The sequence below is a fragment of the Trichoderma gamsii genome (assembly GCF_001481775.2).
Source record: "Trichoderma gamsii strain T6085 chromosome Unknown Scaffold_3.2, whole genome shotgun sequence".
Lineage (NCBI taxonomy): Eukaryota > Fungi > Ascomycota > Sordariomycetes > Hypocreales > Hypocreaceae > Trichoderma > Trichoderma gamsii.
Genome location: NW_020171340.1, coordinates 421867 through 441442, shown reverse-complemented (window position 1 = coordinate 441442; position 19576 = coordinate 421867). Strand labels below are relative to the sequence as shown.

General features: G+C 49.9%; 6 protein-coding genes across 6 annotated transcripts in view; 4 read left to right on the top strand and 2 right to left on the bottom strand.

Moving 5' to 3' along the window:
- Positions 1-583: 583 nt before the first annotated feature.
- TGAM01_v201147 (triosephosphate isomerase) lies at positions 584-1610 on the top strand (the record flags this gene model as incomplete). The annotated part of the gene is made up of 4 exons (XM_018805382.1): positions 584-621; positions 764-834; positions 915-1520; positions 1579-1610. The coding sequence occupies 4 exons, from the start codon at positions 584-586 to the stop codon at positions 1608-1610; spliced, it is 747 nt and encodes a 248-aa protein (XP_018661291.1).
- Positions 1611-1900: 290 nt separating this feature from the next.
- Positions 1901-2435, bottom strand: TGAM01_v201146 (hypothetical protein; the record flags this gene model as incomplete). The annotated part of the gene is made up of 3 exons (XM_018805381.1): positions 1901-2192; positions 2259-2341; positions 2397-2435. The coding sequence occupies 3 exons, from the start codon at positions 2433-2435 to the stop codon at positions 1901-1903; spliced, it is 414 nt and encodes a 137-aa protein (XP_018661290.1).
- A 357-nt stretch (positions 2436-2792) lies between these two features.
- TGAM01_v201145 (U1 small nuclear ribonucleoprotein) lies at positions 2793-4419 on the top strand (the record flags this gene model as incomplete). The annotated part of the gene is made up of 4 exons (XM_018805380.1): positions 2793-3054; positions 3127-3254; positions 3315-3420; positions 3659-4419. The coding sequence occupies 4 exons, from the start codon at positions 2793-2795 to the stop codon at positions 4417-4419; spliced, it is 1257 nt and encodes a 418-aa protein (XP_018661289.1).
- Positions 4420-5319: 900 nt separating this feature from the next.
- TGAM01_v201144 (mRNA turnover protein 4) lies at positions 5320-6254 on the bottom strand (the record flags this gene model as incomplete). Its single annotated transcript, XM_018805379.1, has 3 exons — positions 5320-5395; positions 5504-5983; positions 6064-6254. 3 exons carry the CDS (start codon positions 6252-6254, stop codon positions 5320-5322), a joined length of 747 nt encoding a protein of 248 aa, XP_018661288.1.
- Positions 6255-7910: 1656 nt separating this feature from the next.
- TGAM01_v201143 (NTF2 and RRM domain-containing protein) lies at positions 7911-9665 on the top strand (the record flags this gene model as incomplete). Its single annotated transcript, XM_018805378.1, has 4 exons — positions 7911-8090; positions 8149-8223; positions 8286-9296; positions 9375-9665. 4 exons carry the CDS (start codon positions 7911-7913, stop codon positions 9663-9665), a joined length of 1557 nt encoding a protein of 518 aa, XP_018661287.1.
- Positions 9666-18820: 9155 nt separating this feature from the next.
- Positions 18821-19576, top strand: part of TGAM01_v201142 (PH domain-containing protein) — a gene marked incomplete at both ends in the record, with an annotated part of 1622 nt that continues 866 nt past the window's right edge. Inside the window, one exon of the mRNA XM_024548699.1 lies at positions 18821-19485. Coding sequence (XP_024406515.1) covers positions 18821-19485 — 665 coding nt within the window. The remainder of the gene's footprint in view (positions 19486-19576) is intronic.

Genomic DNA, 19576 nt, shown 5'->3' with positions numbered 1-19576 from the left:
TGTATCACGTTCAAGGTTTGGATATTTGTTTCAACTCTGCGATTGATTCATTCTATTTTATACGATTTATTTCACTTGGTATTGTAGTATCTAAATTCATTCATAGGCATGTTCATGAATCATGTATCAATAGCCACATACGTAGCCAGTTACGCGGATCTTCCCTCCGTAGAAAACCATAGAAGAAGCGCTGTAAAATGGAACTAAGACAGCAATCATAGAGAAGATTATGAAGTATTACATCTAGTTAATAAATGAAGTAAGTGATTGAAACCCTCTAGCAACCATGTCATCAGTATTATAGACACATCAAAGATCTCTGGTCTCTTATACTCATGGCACTCATGGCCGATGGTGGGGCCGATCCCAGCACACAGCGCCGTCTACCGGATTTCGGCGCATTCGCGGCACATGTTTAGCGCTAAACAGCTGCTCTGCCCCTCCACCCGAAGCTCGAACGTTTTCTCGTGCTACCGCTAATCTGCATCATCGACGGCAGCTTCATCTCTCTCTTTAGCTTTGCGCCTTTTTGCATCTGATCCCTATTCACTTTATTCACTCAATACCCTCTACTCCAGTCACAATGGCTCGCAAGTTTTTCGTCGGCGGCAACTTCAAGATGTGAGTTGTGTACCTTCTTTGTTCCCTATCGTACCACCTCCCCGCCATGCCCCGCGTTCGTCAAAACAGCGCAGAGCTCTGGAGATGGACAATTGCAAACTGGGAGCGAAGCTAAGCTAAGCTAATTGATGTCTACTATCAGGAACGGGTCTATCTCGTCCATCAAGGAGCTTGTCAACAACTTGAACAACGCTACTCTCGACCCCAACGTCGGTATGTGCTCGTTTTACCCTCGAAAGGCGCTCTAGTGAAACGGAACGAAACAATTCTAACCGCTGTTCTGCTCTCTCTAGAGGTCGTCGTTTCTCCTTCCTACCTGCATCTGCTCCTCGTGCGTGAGAACCTCCGCAAGGAGATTGAGGTCGCCTCCCAGAACGTCTACGATAAGCCCAATGGCGCCTTCACCGGCGAGGTCTCCGTCTCCCAGCTGAAGGACAGCGGCATCAACTGGACTATCCTGGGCCACTCCGAGCGCCGCACCATCCTCCGCGAGAGCGACGAGGTTGTTGCCGCCAAGACCAAGTACGCCACTGAGAACGGCGTCAGCGTCATCTGGTGCTGCGGCGAGTCCCTGGAGGAGCGTGAGGCCGGCAAGACCATCGACGTGGTCAGCAAGCAGCTCGCCGCCCTCAAGGCCCAGATTTCCGACTGGTCCAAGATTGTCATCGCCTATGAGCCCATCTGGGCCATTGGCACCGGCAAGGTTGCCACCACTGAGCAGGCTCAGGAGGTCCACAAGGCCATCCGAGAGTGGCTCAAGACCAACGTCAGCGACAAGGTTGCCGACGAGACTCGCATCCTGTACGGTGGCAGCGTCAACGAGAAGAACTGCGGCGAGCTCAGCAAGCAGCCCGACATTGACGGTTTCCTCGTCGGCGGTGCTTCTCTCAAGCCTGCTTGTAAGTTGAAACAGTTGAATTTGCTCTGTAGTGCCTCTCATTTGCTAACGAGCCTTAGTTGTCGACATCATCAACTGCCAGAAGCAGTAAATGCTTTCTCCTACCTAGAAAACATGACCCGACAAAAGTTAAACATAGTGTAAAAAAAAAAGTAGTGGAGTTTCCGATAGAAAATAAAATTCGTAAATGAGATAAATGAACATGTTTTCCAGCAGGTTACACTGATTCACAACTGTCAAAAGACATCATTGCTCATGTGTAGCGGCGTGTCATATATGCACCAGCAGCCCAATACCAATTTCATCTATGTGCTCCATCCTAATACAAATACACAGGCATAATACCATAAAAATCGTAGTAAAACAAAAAAGTCGCTCAAATCATACAGCCATGCCCTTGCCGTGGTACGGAGACCAGATGCCTCTGACACTAGGCTTGGTGCTCAGAACAGCCTTGTTCGTCCGTCTCAACTTCTCTCCGCTGGCATCCCTTAACAATTCCACCTTTTGCAGAATCTCGTATGGTGAGAGGTTGCGCACGCATATGGGCTTTGTACGGCCGTTGATGTAGTGGCCGACGACAACGGGGTGCTTGCCGGGTCGTGGGGAAACGGCGAACTCGATCTGGGGGTTGGCGGCTGCGAATCTGGGAAGCAGTGATTTGATGAAGCCACTATAAGGAAGATCAAATTAGCAATAATTAACGGATTGTGCTCTCGGCTCGTGTGAATGTGCCTACTTCATTCCCTTTGAGCTGCCCGCCCAGTCGCAGTAATGCAGATCCAGCTTCCTGCACTGAAGGACAAACGCCCCCAGGCCATTCTAGACTCCAAGTCAGTTCGTTTCCGCCACTAATTGATGTAAATTGTCCACATACCTTGCCATCAGCAATGGCTCGCAACGCCTTGACTGTCATTTTGGATGTGGTCTGAATATTCCAGCCGCTATTCTCATGATCGAGCTCGTAGCACGTCTAGCGCAGCATCGAAAATTGAAACAATTCGAGGGTCGGACGGATCGGGACTAGCGTAAAGAGGCACAACCCCGGCAAAACTCAATTCAGTTGGAGTCGAGCTACACGAATTTACTGCTGCCAGAGCGCGCGGCAGCTTGTCTCACGCTACTTGCTGCAGGCAATAACCCGTTCGCACCAGGGCATCTCGATATCTGGACGCCAGAACCCGTGGTCGCCTTTGACCGAAGAGTCCTGCATCTTCTCTCTGGCTGCCGATCGAATCGATAGCGACGACGGCGATTGCCCAGATCTTACGCGATGACTGACAAGTTACCCCCTAACTTGTTGGCGCTCTTTGCCGCGCGACCTCCGCTGCGATGGGTAGAACCCTCTGACCATGCGCCTGAGAAGCGCAGGACAGCTCCCATCGGTGGCGTTGCTGCTTTCCTGCCTGAGCTTCAAAAGTACAAGGAGACGGACAAGTACGAGCCCACCGAGAGCTGGCTGGAGATGCGCGATCGGAAAAAGCGAGAGGCAAAGGAGAATGCTACGAATCTTGTTACCGAGGGGCCCAATCAATGTAAGGATGCCAAATGGAGCTGGAACGCAGCTTTGACGCCAATATTCATTGCGTACTAACCGGTGCTATTAGTCAAACCAAACGAGGATCCCAACATCCGTGGAGATGCCTTCAAGACTCTCATTGTTGCCCGCCTTAGCTATGACGCCGAAGAGCGTGATCTGGAAAGAGAGTTTGGGCGGTTTGGCCCCATTGAACGTGTTCGTATCCATCGATACCTACGTTATAGATTGACAACTGGAACTGACCTTCTCCGCTAGATTCGCATTATTGTTGATACCCATGCTCACGAGAAGCCTAACAAGAAGAAGAAACCACACAGAGGTTACGCATTTGTTGTTTTTGAGCGCGAAAAAGATATGAGAGGTAAACCATTCCAATCCCTTTTATGCTATATGGCCATCCCAAATCCAAATTCCGGTGGATATACCTCGAAGATGCGGCCCTCAAGCTTGCCCATCTGTAGAAGCATACCACAAGAGACGTTCACTAGGCCCTCAAGCTTGCCTGTCTCAATCTTCCCAATTTATGAACCGTGAATTCACGCACAAAGTTTATGGTAAGAGTTGCTAACATTGGCGTCTTCTGACGCAATAACAAATAGCTGCCCTGGACGCTTGTGATGGTATTCGCATCAAAGACAGGCGTATCAAGGTGGATGTTGAACGCGGTAGGACTGCTAAGAACTGGCTGCCCCGCAGATTAGGCGGTGGCCTAGGCGGTCGAGGCTATACCCGAGCCATGCCATCTCGCCCTGGCGGCCCTGGAGGCTTTGGAGGAGGTGGCGGAGGAGGAGGAGGAGGCTTCCGCGGAGGCTTCAAAGGAGGTTTCGAAGGAGGCCGAGGCCGAGGCGGATTCCGTGGAGGCTTTGGTGGTGGCCGTGGAGGCGGATTCCGAAGCGGTGGCGGCGACTTTGGCCCTAGAGGCGGCGACAGAGGCGGCGACCGAAGCGGCTTTGGAGCACCCAATGGAGCCCCGTCCGGCCCTGGAGGATTCGACAGAAGAAACGGAGATCGAGGCTTCTCTGGTGGTGGGTATGAGTCTCGAGGCGGCGGACGCTCATATGACGACAGATCTGGCGGCCACCGAGATGGCGGCGGTCGGTATGGCGATCGTGACCGTGAACGAGACCGCGACCGCGACCGCGACCGTGATCGAGACCGTGGTGACCGTGGTGACCGTGGTGACCGTGATCGTGATCGAGACCGCGAGGGACGTCGGACCGGTAGTAACATGGAACCCATTGGCCGCAGAGAAGGTGGGTATCGGGAGAGGGACTATGATCGCCCACGCGATGAAGACAACCGGAAGCGAGGATACGAGGGTGGTGGCCACGAGGACCCTCGAAAGCTGCGCCGCTACTAAGCTAGATGACTGGTGCAAGTCGACACAAATTTCGACACCTTGGTGGGTAAGCAATGAATGCTTGACGAATTTCCTTTGCATCCTTTCTTTCACCTCTCAAGGGTAAGAAGCCTGCAGTCTGCCACCAGACCATTGTCAGACACTTAGATCACCAAAAGTTCAACACCTCCCCGATCCATCTTATCCTATGTCGTCTTTTCTAAGCCTGTAGCCCACGATTTTTGACTTATGGGTAACAAATCCTTCTTGCCGCTGGTTTCTTGGTCAAGAGAGAGAGAGAGGCCACTACTATCAAATACTGAGTATCAATCAGCTTGTCACTACTGGACAGGAAACACTTAATAATAGGGACAGGACGAAGAAGTATCTTGTCTCGTTATGTATTATAGGGCGTTTGGCAGGTAAAGCAAGTACAAAATTTGGAGCTTGAGGTAAAGTCCGAGGTAAGCTCTTGTGACCTGCTGATTGCAAGATTGAGGTAATTGCTTTCTTCTGTTTTTCGCAATTAGTTTCTTCAAAGACCTTAGGCAAAAAATAAAAAAAAAAAGGAGAGAAAAAGAAGAGTAGAAACAAATCAATAACAAAGAAATCAATTGATGTGCCAATTAATCTTTGTTTTTGCGGCTATGCGAAGATGGATGCGTAGCTATCCTTTTGTAAACAACCATGACGAGAAAGATATGAGACGAAGACCATCTTTATTGCTTGATCATCATTTTCAGGAGCATATGCATATGTATATGAACGTGTAATGTCCTCTATTATTTTTGAAACCCTGTGAAGAAGAACCTTGGAAACGCCGAAATACCCAAACAAATCCGTTGCTGGTATATGTTGCACGCACACAGAACATTTTCCACCGAAAAAACTACAACCTCAAAAATCGTTGATCAAAGTGCTTTAATCCTCCTCCTCAACTCCTTCCATGGCGGCTTGGTCGATTTCCGTTACCTCGCTGGTGGCAGCGCTCCAGTATCTACAGAGTGTTAGATGCCAATGCCAATGCCATATGATGATGATGATGATGATGATGATGATGATGATGATGATGACAAGGACAAGAAGGAGGATATAGAAAACTTACGCTAGAACCTTGATTTTGAACTCGCTCAGGCAGACGTCAAACAGTTTCAGCAGTCTGGTTTGCCGTGAATCCAAAACATCGCCCTCTTTGCAGACAGTGTAGCCCTCGCCCTCGCCATTCTCCTCGCCCAGCACGACCTTGCCCTTGACCATTCTGGTGGGAATGCCCAGTCTTCGCAGCTCAGGCTCGATTGTGTGTCCGAGAGGGATGTCGTTCTCCTTGGGGACCTCGCCGCCGGTAGCGTAAACAACGCCGGGAGGAATGATAAAGGAGCGTGAGGCGGTAACGCCGGCGCGGGCGAAATCCACGGAGACGATGCCGTTCAGGTAGTCGAGGACCTCGTTGACGGGGCGGTTGGTGAGAAGGAGGCCGACGGTGCCGGTGATGTGCGGCGCGAGGCCCTCGATGCCGGGAAGGATAGCTTCTTCGGGGGTCTGTCCAAGGGCTTTGGCCATGAGCTTTGTCTTTCCGAAGAAGAGTCTATATTCGTCGTAATATTGGTTAGCTAGAGTGCCTCATTCTTTTGGAGTTTCTGTTGTGTCTCGAAATGGGACACGTACCGGCTGTCGGAGAGCTCCCGGCGCACCTCCTTGAGGTAGTTGTTGCGCATGTTATCCACATTGAAGACAATGCAGTGCTGGTACTCGGGAACCTGATCGCGAATGTTTTGGAAGAGCTGATCCTTTTGCTCACGGGTCTTCTTGGAGACCTGGGTGAGGTGGACAACCTTTGCGCGCTTGGACTTGGGCATCTTGGGCGAATTGGAAAGAAAAAAAAAAGGTTGTAAATGTGAGGATTTAAAAAGAGTGAAGATTCGTCTATGGGAGAGAAAAAAAGAGAAATCCGAAAGTTGCTGCAAGTTTTTGACCTGGCTCGGTAGGTAGGCTTTTGGGCAAGGGTAGATTTTAGATTTTTTGGCGATAAGAAAATTTATTATCAAGGTGAGCTAAAAAAAAAAATCTAGGTGTGCGGCAACACCCCGCATTGGCTCACCGAGAATTTGGACCAGGGATGTCTGACCGGGTTTCATACGGGCTTGAACGTCACTTTTCAATTCGTCATTGAGGGCGAAAAGACTTGAGATTGCTGTCTGAGTTGAAGATTTTCTGTTAACAATCAATTGTCCAAATGAATTAAATCTTCACGTCGGTGCCAATGACATGAGTGACATCTGTACATTGAAAACTACTCCAAGGCACTAGTACCTAACAGTTATCCGGCTGATACTTTCACAGCACCACTCAGCGGCATCTACTTTCGAAGTTAGTTGATCATTGCAATCTGTACATTCGTTGATAATCTATTTTTAGCAGATTATCCTGCTTGACAAATTCAAAGATGAACTTTGATACAATATAGAACTTCAATTGGCTGGAAATGTGACCCACGATGAGCATCTGCTTAACCCCTGGCTTTGCATCTCTTTCAAGATCTACCACGCTTGGGGCTTGCGGGGCAGAATTGCTGGTCATTACCGAACTATCACACGCTGTATGTGATATGTAATACATACTATACCACTGCGTGATCCGTTTATGTATGCCGTTGGCTACCTACATCTATACTAATGCATGCAAGGGGACAGAAACAAAGTACGCAACTCTATGCTCGCTTTGTCTGAGCTTCGTATTGTCCAGCCTTTGTGTTTCAGTTGAGCAAGAACTGAGCAATGCTTTCTCGTTTCTTTCACTGCGAAACAAACAAGTTGCAGCTACTGGCGGGCCAAGTCTCCTTACCCTTAGCCGTTAGCCTTTAGATCAACAAAGAGCATACGCCATGATGCATGCAAGCCGGGAAAACCTCCCCCGCGATATTATCTAATTCCGTTCCGAAAATGAGCGGCGCACGGACCACGCGGCGTTAGGCGACTGACTGACCCAGAATTTGGTATTTTTTTCTTTCGCCCGCCCACCAAACATCATAACGGCAACTTCAAAAGAAGCTTCCGCCTAATCTCTTCCTTTTGCACCCGTGCAATCCGCCTCTCTTCTCCCCTTCTCCTCTCCACCTACCACGACTCCGCTACCACGACCATCACCGTCGTCCATCCGTGAGCTTCGCCAGCTTCTATATCCTTTGGACTCTCTGTGCCGCTCTCAATTCCTCTCCCACCTTGTGCTTGTGCATCGATTTCCATTTGTTTGTCATCCCACAAGTGCCCGCAGCTCCTCCACTCGAATCTCCTCAGCCTTCCCACCTCTTCTCGATCATCGAAGACTCCGTTTCTCTCTTGGACTAGCATTCAGCTCGTTGAGACAGTCATTTCCTGCTTTGTCAATTTTCCTCTTCTTCTGGATTGCGTTGATACCCAACTTCGACGTGATCGCTGCCCCACGATAACTTCATTTCGCCCCCACGCCTTTGGATCTCGAACATTTCTTTTTGACTTCAACTCCTTCCTCCAACCATGGCTACCAACGGATCATTCACCAACCAGGACCAGTACAAAGCTGCTGAGCTGCCGGCCGTTTCAACGGGTCCGGCTGACGCGAGCGCTTCTGGAAACAACCTTTCCAAGGATGAGGTTGGCTGGTACTTTGTTGAGCAATACTACACTACCCTGAGCAAATCACCAGAAAAGCTTCACGTGAGTTGTCCTAATGCGCTTATATGACGCATGTTGGATACTGACGACATTTGAATAGCTTTTCTACGGCAAGCAATCTCAGTTCGTGTCCGGACTTGAGGCTCAGGTTGCCAACGTGTCTGTTGGTCGTCAGGTATGGCTTTTTTTCCCTCCCCCTCCCCACAAAACGATATAAGCTAAAATTGTACCAATCAGGCGATCCAAGAGCGCATCAAGCAGCTTGACTTCCAAGACTGCAAAGTCCGAGTATCCAACGTCGATTCGCAGGCCTCATTTGACAACATTGTCATCCAGGTCATCGGTGAAATCTCAAACAAGTCTGGCGAGCCCAAGAAGTTTGTCCAGACTTTCGTTCTTGCCCAGCAGCCCTCTGGCTACTTCGTCCTCAATGACATGCTCAGATACATCAACGAAGATGAGGAGGAACAGGTTGTTGCCGAGGCCGAGCAGGAAGCCTCTGCCGCTGAGCCAGAGGCATCTGCCCTTGAGGTGCCTGTTGCTGCCGTGCCTGAATCTGCCGAGGAGGATGTGAAGATCGAGGCTGTCAACGCCGACGAGGTGGACCAGAAGCTCGAGGAGGCTTCCAAGGTCAACGGTACCGATGCTGAAGAGCCTGCCGAGGCCGCAGAGACCACCGTTGCCGAGCCGGAGAAACCCGCGCCAGCTGACCTTGAGAATGCTGCTAAAGCAGTTGCCGAGGAAGAGGCCAAGGAGATTGCTGAGCTGCCCAAGGAGCCAAGCCCTACTCCTGCCCACAAGCCCACTGCTAAGCCTGAAACTGCTGCTCCTGTTGAGCCGGCTGCTCCTAAAGTGCCAATGACTTGGGCTAGCCGCGCCGCTGCCGCCGCCGGCCCTCGACCAGTCGTTCCTCTTCCCAAGACCGCCACTCCTCCAGCTCCAGTTCAGAACAGGGCTCCCGCGCCTGCTGCTGCAGCTGCTGCAGCTACTGCTACTCAGCCCACTGCCGCGGCTGCTGCACCGGCATCTGCTCCTGCTGCTGAGGCTGCCAAGGAGGTCTCTGGATGGCAGACCGCTGGCGCCGATTCTAAGCGCCAACCCCGACCTCAGTCCATTGTTGCGAACGCTGAGAAAGAAGGCACAATGGGTTACGTCAAGTATGTCACAGAGAAAGTTCAGGATGCCGAACTCAAAAGTGCTTTGGCCGCTTTTGGCGAACTGACCTACTTCGATATCAACCGTGCTAAGGTACGTCGATCAACTCTCCCTCTTTTCTGTGTATAATGATTGGTAAGAATAGGTCGTACTAACTGGTTTGTTTCTTAGAACTGTGCCTTTGTTGAGTACAAGACTGTTGAGGGCTACCAAGCTGCTCTAGCCGGCAAGAACCTTACCGTTAATGGCGAAAACATTGTTGTCGAGCCCCGACGACCCAAGGCCAACACCTACGGCGGTAACTTCGGCGCTGGCCGTGGTAATGCCTCAGGCCGTGGCCGTGGCGGCTTCGATGGTAACCGTCCTGGCGGCCAGAATGCTAGAGGCAACTTCACTGGACAGGGCCGTGGCCGTGGCGGTGCTGCCCGTGGTCGTGGCGGTGCCCAGGTCGCAAACGTCTAGATGACGAGCGTGCCAGTCTAAACCTCTCATAAGACAAACATCAAAAGCGTATTCAAACAAAGAGAGAGAGAAGCAGAAAAAAATTAAAGCTGCGAGTTTATCACTGCCATACCCAAATATTAGGATGGCTAGCATGATGGTATTTTACACTTTCGGGGGAAAGGCGAACAAAATAGGTTAGAGGGCTGCCAGAGCGGAGGTGGAAGAAGCTTGAAGACGAGACTGGATTTTGGCCCAGGCCCTCCTAAAAGTTATCTGGTTTGTTTTTGGTGGTGGAGTATGAGCAAGCCCAGGCTGGCGTCGATTTTTTATTTCGATTTTTTTTATCATTGTTCTTCCTTTTCCTTTTTCATCTTACCATCCCATTATTGGCATGGCTGCATCTGTTCATTGCGATTAGGGGACTCAGGGGCTAGTAGGATAGCCTACTGAGCAAAAAAATAATAGGGAGGGAGGATCCTTCGTGTTTTATGTATATTTCAAAGGGAAAAGGGGGACTCTGGATGTTGCTTTGGCTTGCTGTTGTATCGGTGGGCGGAGCTATCCTTGGTTGGCACGGCGCATGGCGATGGGTGGTGATATTTTCCTATTTCCACTTGGCCTTGGTTGGTGGAGAATTCTTGGCAGCGTGTAGGCGGACATGAGGATAAGAAAAAGAATGTATATTAGGCAGTTACGCGAGATGCAAATAAAGTATGCCATGACGTTACGTTGTTATGACTGCGATGGCTGGCTTTACTTGACATGTTGCATGTGCTGTTGGCACTATTGGGATGTCGTAATCGAGCATGTTGCTGACTGGCTCCGGGTTTGTGCCTGTTGTATTATTACCTATATCTCTCCATGCATTTCCTGTTAAGAGTGTATCGAGTCCTCTGAGCTCCTGGTTGATATCAATATTGGACATTTATCACCAGTTCACCAGATATTGAAGTTGGAAATGGAGTTATGATAAGCAATTGGTAGGGCTGGAAGAGAGCCACGAGATTCGAAGATACTCAGAGAGAGATGAGGGAGATGGCTTGTATAAGTTTGTCTCTAAACGATAAATCCATCGTAACATCCCGTTTCACGATTGGCAACGAATCTTTGAGATAGCCAACACAACAACCTGGATACATGAAGATGGCATGAGCTCACAAAGGTACTCATACTTGAGATGTTGGTCAATAAAATCTGAACGCTGAAAAGGGTTTCATCTCGTAACACCCAAGGACTGTTAAGAAGAATAGAGGTAGGCCGACTCAAGAGTTTCGTATATTCTTGCAAAGGCCAGGACGATATGTATGGAGTAGGCTTCATCTGCAGCTCGAAAATAACCTCCTTTCAAGTAAGTCAAGAACGAGAGAGCAAATTTCATCAAAGTTGTCAATAGTCTTCATTTTATCCTCTTTTTTTTTTTTTTTTTTTTTTTTTTTTTTTTTTTTTGTTTTTCTTCCTTTTTACCTTTTCCATTTCCTCGCTTTTTTTATTAGACTTTTCCTCAACGCAGTCAATAGATTTACTTTAAGCCACTTGCTATGGCATCTTTATAAATACCTCTCCCAAAACATTGAACTTCAACTTGCAAAAAAAAAAAAAAAAAAAAAAAAAATTATATCGAAAGAGTTTAAGGAACAGCTGTATCATTAAAAGAAATCAGGACTATGACTATTAGAAGTTCAATGGCGAGAAGCGGTACTAGACGAGGTAGCTCTGTCTCCTACAAGTGTGCTACATCTCATTGAGACTATAAAATTTGTCTAATACATGTTAGATTGCGCATTCCTTAGCTTTATTTACTATTTACTCAGCGATACAACCAATCTATAGCACAAATTGTTCTCACATGAATACCACATATGAGAAAGGATGATGTCTTCCATTGGGGTAACAGATGCGTCACTGGAGTATAATGAAACATGGGCGCAGAGGTTACATTTTAGTCATGTCATCAAGTTCTGAAAGTCAAAATGTAACATCCAATACGTAAACCGTTGTAATAAGCATGAGAATGAGATGGCGCATTGAATAGTCGTACGGCCTTGAGCCGACTCTACAAATCATTCTTGGCAGATCTTTTCAATTGATGGAGATGCCCATCAAGACAACAGACATGGAGGGACGCTTGTTACTAGCCATTGGAAAGAGGCCATAACAAAGTGGATAGTAGGCTACGCGAGGTTTACAGATGTTTGGTTTTTCACCACATCATACGATTGCCCATCGCATCGCTAACCTAGCCGAAGCTGTGGTTACCTTGCTTTCTTCTCCTCGCGATGGCTTCAGAAAATCAGACAGGGCTAGAGGCGCATAGCGACGGAACAAAGAGGGGTACTACGAAGAAAAAAAAATCAATGAAGAAGCTCGCTTCAGTGAAGACCCATTGCGGAGGGGAGCAGAAAATGAAGAAAAATAACAACCCATGTTTACATGGTAGGCGACTTTGATGCTTTCTGGAGTATCATAGCCCACTTACACAACGACCTTGACCTTGCACTTTTTATATATAATGAATCAGGAACCTGGAAGATTACATTGGCAGTTACTAGGCATACTCCGTTGGTCTTAATGCCGTTGTAGCAATTTTCAATGGATACTACCCATCCATTTATTGGATCTTTTGATCTTGCTTGTGTACCTCAAGAGCTGGGCTGCTAGAACGGGACAATGCCGCCAATTATAGCAGTCGTTCCGCCCAAGATGGCAACGGGGCCGAAACTTGAGAAGGAAAAAAAAAAAAAAATGCTTGTCCAGTTATTCTTAGTAGTGCTAGACGAAAGTAAGCTTTAGAGATCCTCTTTATTGCTCTTCTAAGAGCTACCCCTGGCCTCGCCAATTCCGTCAATAGCCACAGCCAAATTTTCTATACAAGGCGAAAACAAGAAAAAAGAGGTACATGTGGCCAATTAGAGCAATGCCAGATCGTTTTAATCGCTAACGACCAATAATGAAATTGCCTGTCTGTCCTTTGTAGAGAGCGAGTGAGCATTTTCACGTCCGCGAGTCATACAAACACTACTAGGTTACTCTGTATTCCGTACTTGTTGTAGTATAGGTGAATAGAGTCGAAATAGCCATTTAAGATACCGCTTTGGTGGCTTGCCAGTGGCAAAAGAAGCTTCTGTAGAAGGATACGGAAGAAGGAAAAAAAGAAGAGAAGGAAAAAAAAAAAAGTTCCGCCGAGGCGCACGGCCCCGTCCGTGGTGCTATTGCTTCAGCTCAATCTTTTACGTACTCAAAATGTCGCGACTGTCTACACGTGCGATGTCCCGAAACCAGGCAAGGCAATGGAGACGTAGCATCGGAGAGGCCGTTTCGCCGCCTGATTATGAGGCTTAGGTGCAAAGTACTTTGCAGCTGAGCGCCAAAATGCTTGGCGATGGCTTATAAACTACGAGTATGCCTGTACTGCTACTATGCTATTCATTTAATTGGGATGCAGACGACAAGGAAGCTCACGATGCATATGCGCTCAAAAGGTCAGTACAGGATTGGATACGAAGAATCAAGACGCCTGGCTTGGCATGATGCATGGTATGGCAGCATCACATACCTATCGGCGAGCATGATTGTATCTACAACATAGTAATAAAGGTTGGCAGTATTGTTTGCGGTGCTCGTATAAGTAAACTGCGGTTGGCCGATGACCCGGCAAGATGACTGCCTTTGTCTCATCTAAATCAAGCACGTTGTTGATATTGTCAATACTACAGTACTGCAGCGTGTCCAGGATTCCTTCTAGGAGCACAGACCCATCTCGGGCTCCGTCCAGCCAGGCCCTTTTGTAAATGACTTCTGCTTACAAGTCACAAGCACAAGGCCATAAGAATGGACGGCCGCAACATCCGCATCGTCGAAGAAAGAGCGTCTGCCATGGTGCGTTTCAGCAAGCTCATAGGCTCATTGCGAGCCGCAGAGTCAAGAAACCCGGATACCTTGGTGGAGAGTAACCTTGAAGTCAAACCGCATCGTGTTAGTCGTAGCCAATGGTTGCCAAGAATGGCTGTTCGGCGTATGCGTCATATAGACGACGATGGAGCTCCATTGCTTTTGATTTGGGAGCCTTTCGTTGCTCAGCTGGCGAATGGCTTGTTAGTGCCAGCGACTGGGATCCTGCCCGTGTGCAAAAGTTCTTTTCAACCCAGCGCTCGGCTTCGTGTCTTTTCCTGCCGAGCGCTTTCGTATGCATCCTCGGAGCACTATACATTTTGTGCTGTAGATAGCATAGCCACCCATTACGTGAAAGGACATTGTCATCGTCAGCTTGTGTCCAATGGCAGTCATCTTCTTTCGTCTTCTGTTTCTTCTTTCTTACTCACTAAGCGGCGCCCAACGCAGTGTCGTCGTGTTAGGGCATAGTATCAAGATGAGCGGCTTTCGGCACTAATAAGCCATCCGGCAAAAAGCCTCAAAATAGCATACGTAGTCTGTCGGGCCAATGGCTGGCCGTCAAATTTGAAATGAGCATGAAAATTGCTAGAAACCAAATGCAATGCAAGGCCATGACTCTTGTGATTCATCAAAACTAATAAATGATCGCCAAACACTTTCACTTCGGCGGTGGAGAAAGAGAGAACAAGAGAAAAAAAAGAGAGGGGAGGGGTGTGAGCTTCCAGAAGAAAACAATTGCTATCCGAGGAAAACGAGAGCAACGGAGGATCAAAACCAGGCGCAGCTATCCATTCTCTTCTCCACAATGGACGGCAGATTGACCAGAAGATGAGGATGTGCATTGCTAGTGAATCGCTGCCTAAAATACGGAGTTTTAGTGGCATGTCTGGTCCTGGAGGAGCCTTTGGAGCCCCGTGTTTGCGTGATTGATGGCTTCAGACCCCGTACTCGTTTACAGTAGCCATCACAGTAATCAGATGGTACGATCGGCCTCAAGGCCCAGTGCCGGCGGAAGTGCCGGCGGAAGCGACAGATTCGTTCACACGTCGCTCGATATGGTTTGACCATTGCAGGGGATTTGGCATTAGCATGGACGGATTGGTGCGGTCAGCAGGGAGCCCCCTCACGCAGCATACTGGTATCAACAACAGATGTATCAGATGGAGGCTTGCATGTTGCAGCGGCACAGTATTCGTAACCATCGCTGTGCTGTTAGTATTGTATAGGTAGTGATGAGCTGATTCATGCCTTGTGTCTACCGTTGACCACTAGCCTATAAGCATTCGGATGGGGTAAATAAAGGATACAACAAATCTCGATAACGCTGTGCCTGCCAAGAGCAGTAGCAAAAGCCAAGCAAAGAGTGACTACAAGCTTGGCCTTGGCTTTGGCAGGGCTCTAGAACTAGAATGAACGACGAAATTGCCGAATCCATACTATGGCCGATCACATCTCGAATAAGCCAAGCCATGCGCTTTAGAACTTTGTAAGAACACACACGATGGCGATGACACTGGGGCAGCAGATGTTGTGTTTAAACGTCTGGAGAACAACTCCAGGCGATATCGGGCGCTGCCAGGCAAACTACGCTTGCACAGCCCCGTGAACGGACTAATGGCTGTTGGATAGAAACTTCGTGTATGGAGCCCTGATAGATGCTGCGCGCGCTGTGCTGTGGCTTGGGCAAATCGGACGGCCGGGCATGAGACGGATCTGGTTATGCATGGGCAAGCTTCACGGTTGCTGGATGCTGAGAACCACATTATCCGTATCGGGGAATTAGGATCGGAGCCGAGGGCCGGTTCAGCAGTTGTTGCGTTACCTATAAATCTGCTGACAGCTTGTGAGCTACGAGGATAGCGGTGGCTGCATTTTGTCACCGTAACATTATGGACCAATATTATAAAAAAGCGGAATAAACCACGAAAGGGGCATTGCAGCGACCATCCGGGCGTAATGCATAATCCTGACTTGAGCCCAACAGTAACCATGGCATGGAGTTGACACTGTTTAGAGTGCAGGCCAGGTTTACCAGCCCAGTCGTACCACGGGGCTACATCGTGAGAAATTGCCCCAGGGCCAGCCTGCCAATAGCATTCGAAAAGGCAAGTTTCGAGCGTGATGAATGGCAGTTTTAAGAAGAAAACTCTCGACAATGTGGAGTCAGAAGGACGATTACCAATATGACTCGTAAGAAGCCAGCAGCGATGCGGGGGCCCGGAGCTGCAGCCAGCGGCGACGCCACAAAGGGAATAAGGCGCCAGCCAGGGCTCCTGGAAATGGAGGATGCGGCTTTCAAAGGTCCCCCCTTCGCCCAAAAGTTCCGAAAGGCTAGGATGGGGAGGGTGTGGTCGGGAAGGGGGGTACAGTATATACAAGTGCTGTAGAAGAGGCCTGTCATGGCGTGTACTTCATGAAGAAATAGGAGTAATGTTGTATTGAAACCGAAGAAGGAAAAAAAGAATACTTGGCAACGTTCAAACGTTTACCTGAAGTAGAAGACGAGGAGAGCATGGTGTTTGTTGTAAGGCGATGATAATCTTCCACGTCGATTGTAAGTCATTGGATGGAGATGAGCGTTATACCTAAGGTACCTGTAGTATCAACTCGATCGGCGACTGCTCGAATAGGTAAGTCCAAGGCAAAGTCGACTACGGCTTTAGCACCCGAGTATTGCTTGATAAGTCTGCGCGTATAGATACTCAAAGCACTGATAGTTCCAGGCACGAGACGTCCTGTAGCGTGTACATGGAAGCAAGCAAGAGAGTCTTGCAGTTAGTTCGGCCCGCCGGGAGCGATTTAACAAAAAAGCTTAAGCAGAAGGTGCTGGCTCCCCTCCATCTCTAAAACAGCGCCATCCTGCCAACTCTTCCAGCCTGTAGCGGCAGTCCCAGCGCTGCTCCAGCCCAGGGCAAGGGCTCGCTTTCATCTTCGCACCCATGGAATGGCCATTTGCTTGGCAACACCACCTGCTCCAGGCCAGCTCTGACTTTGCCTGCGACAGACAGGCGCCAACGCCGCGGCTTGCATGCAATTCGCCGGGCCTTTTGCGGAAAAGGCCCTCCCTAGAGATCAACCAGATACGCCAATGAGCTAGCGGTGCTCGTGCCGGAGTAATAGGCAGCAGGCAGGCCGCTTGGTGATTCGCACAACACAAGTACCTCAACCTGCACTGAGATGCGGCGAAAAGCACCACCAGAAAAGAACATGAACCTTCACAGAGGCAGCCCCGGCTTTTGATTGAGTCCCAAACCCCGCCCTCCACATCCTGCGCGTGGCACCTACCGCGCAGGGCTTAGCGCGCATACAATATCAACAGGTCAGGCCCAGCGTCTGTTTCCTCAGTCACTTTTTGGCTGTCACAGAGCACTTTCGTAGCGTTAGGGTGAACACGCCTTTCAGACGAATGCGACCCTCTTTTATTTTCATTCGTTTCTTTTCTTGGACTTGACTCCCGTGCTCCGTCCGTGCTCGAGACGAGCCCCGTAAAATACAGCCCAAGCGGGCGAGCCAACGACTGCTGGACAGGGACTTTTTGATCGCGCAGCGAAAGTGAACCGGAAATAGCGGTCCCATATATTGGGAGCCGGGCCAGAAGGGTTATTGTTCTAGCACGACCATTATTGTCTTGGCAGCAATAGATCCAAGAGGCTACCAAATGGGGCTCTTGGTGAATTATACGCAGAGCAACCAAACACTCTTGATGAAATGAGGGCATTCAGGCGGTCTTGCATCTGCTGTTAACGAATACTCAGGTAGCACGTGTATCTAACCTGACTCTGAGAGTCCCTGGCACTGGTGCCGCTGCGATGGAAACAGCGCGATACCACGTCGGTCCTGCCTTGAGTTTGACCAGCCAAAGCCGCCAAATTGCAACGCTCAGTCAGGTAAAAGAGCTGACGTGGTACCTGCCAATCCAGTCCCCTACCTGTATTAGGCGACTCCTTCTTTCCCCGACGGCCCACCACTGTAAAAGTATCTGTACTCTGTCCGGACTGCTTCATGCTCTGCATTTGCCGCGCTTGCAGGTACCGCATACCCAAAGGAAGCTCTCAAGCTGCGCTGGTTTGTGCGTTATTCTCCGCCTTCCCGAGTACACGATACCTTGGTAGCGTTGTAGCAGGTGTAGCAGGTGCCTGTCATAAGTTCCCAAGGCATCAACGTGCTGCTGTCTTCTCCTGTCGCCAACCTCGTGAAACGCCAAATCTGCTGCTCAGCCTCTCTCCTGCAACATTACCAATCATGCTCGCGCTCCTTGGAGATCGTCGCAGCAATCGCCATCGCATCTCTCGTTAGCGAACGAATACCTACAGCACCTGTAGACATTACAGCGTACGGTTGGCTGGCTTGCACCTTGTACGGCTCTCCCGGGTCAGGCTCCCGAAGGCGTCTCAGCTGGGTCAGAAAGGGCCCGTAGTCCAGAAAACAGGCCTGGTTTGAGAGGTGGCTAACCGTCAGATCTAGTGAAATCCGATGCTCTGTATCGCCGTGGCGCTGCGGCGGTCGCGCGCCTTTGCGTCCCATCGGCGTCGAAATCAAGCCCTCGGCCCACGCCCATCCCCACAGAGCTGGGACCACCCCTTCGACGACAAAAACCCCTGGCGTTGACTTACATGAATGCCAATGTGTGCCGCGTCCGCTGTCGTCGCCGCTAACGTCCTGTACCCATACTATCCTCCGGACGGCTTCCATCTCAAGCCCTGCCTCGCCACCCGCACGTTTCCTCAACCACGGCTCAGCACCTCGCGTGTCAGCGCAACATCAGAACCCGCTTCTCATAAGCTTTCCGAGTCTTCCTGGAACCTTGAGAGACCGCCATACATCCGGGCCTTGTTACATACCCGAGTTTTACGCATCCAACTGTCCGCAGAGGGTCTCGTCGCCACTAACAAAAGAGCCGCCGTGCAGGGCTCCAGCAGCGTCTTGCGACCACGGCCCCGTCTTTGCTGCTTCTCTCTCCATCTCGCTGTCCACCCCCCCACCGTGCTCTTCTTGAGGCCTCGTTTCCCTCTTTCTTCTGGATACCTGACGTTTCTGATCTTCCCTCGGGTTCATCATGCGCCAGGGCGGGTCGTTATGAACGTAAACCGTCATGATCCATCTACGGAGACTCCTCCTGTCAGCAGCGCACGAATAGAGTTCCCTGTAACGAGCCGCACGCGCCACTGGAGGTAGATCGCATTACCAGTGCTACGTCAACACACCGACTCAGCCAGCGCCCGTTGCGCCTCAGAGCATCTTGTTCTCCCGTTCTCCGGGACATATAAGCCGGGCCCGTCCCCATGGACCGCCGTGGCTCGGCCGGAGAAAATGGACTTTCACCGATCCAGTCTGCGCCGCCGAATCGGCGGCGTTTATCAATGGAGGAGGATATGCATTATCAGCACATCATGACAGCGTCTCAGCAGCGGCGTCCATCACAGCCGCCACCATACGAAGACGCCGACCTCACCAAGATGCCAAATGAAAGGGGAGGAGAGAGGGAAGGGGAGAGCAGTGACAAGGTTGAAGAGAGGGACTCGTTACCAGTCAAGAGCAGTTGGCTGAACCGCTTCAAGAGCAGGGGGAAGGAGTTGAAGGTGGCAAGGCCGAGCGATGGTTTGGACGATGAGACCAATAGTGGTCCCGGTATCATGGGCCGAAGCCTAAGTCACGATGACTTGCCAAGCTATTCAAGCTCTATTGCTATCGAAGGTGTATTCAACATGAAGCATGAGATCGAGAACACCACAAAAAGGGCAGAGGATCGGCAGTGGCATACCGTTTTCGTCGCCCTCAACGGAACCGCCCTCAGCATCTACGGTACTAAGAAGGACTGGAGCTGGGGTAAATCACGCGATGGCCCATCCATTTGTCCCGACAACCCGCCTTGGATTAGGAAGGCAAAATTAGAAAAGACATACAGTCTTCTACATGCTGATGCTGGTATTGCCGCCGATTATAAAAAGTGAGTTCCTCCTCCGTCAAAGCGAACTCATATATCCCGCATGTGAAAGCGAGGCGTTGTTGGGATATGGGAAGGAAATGAGAAGGATGGG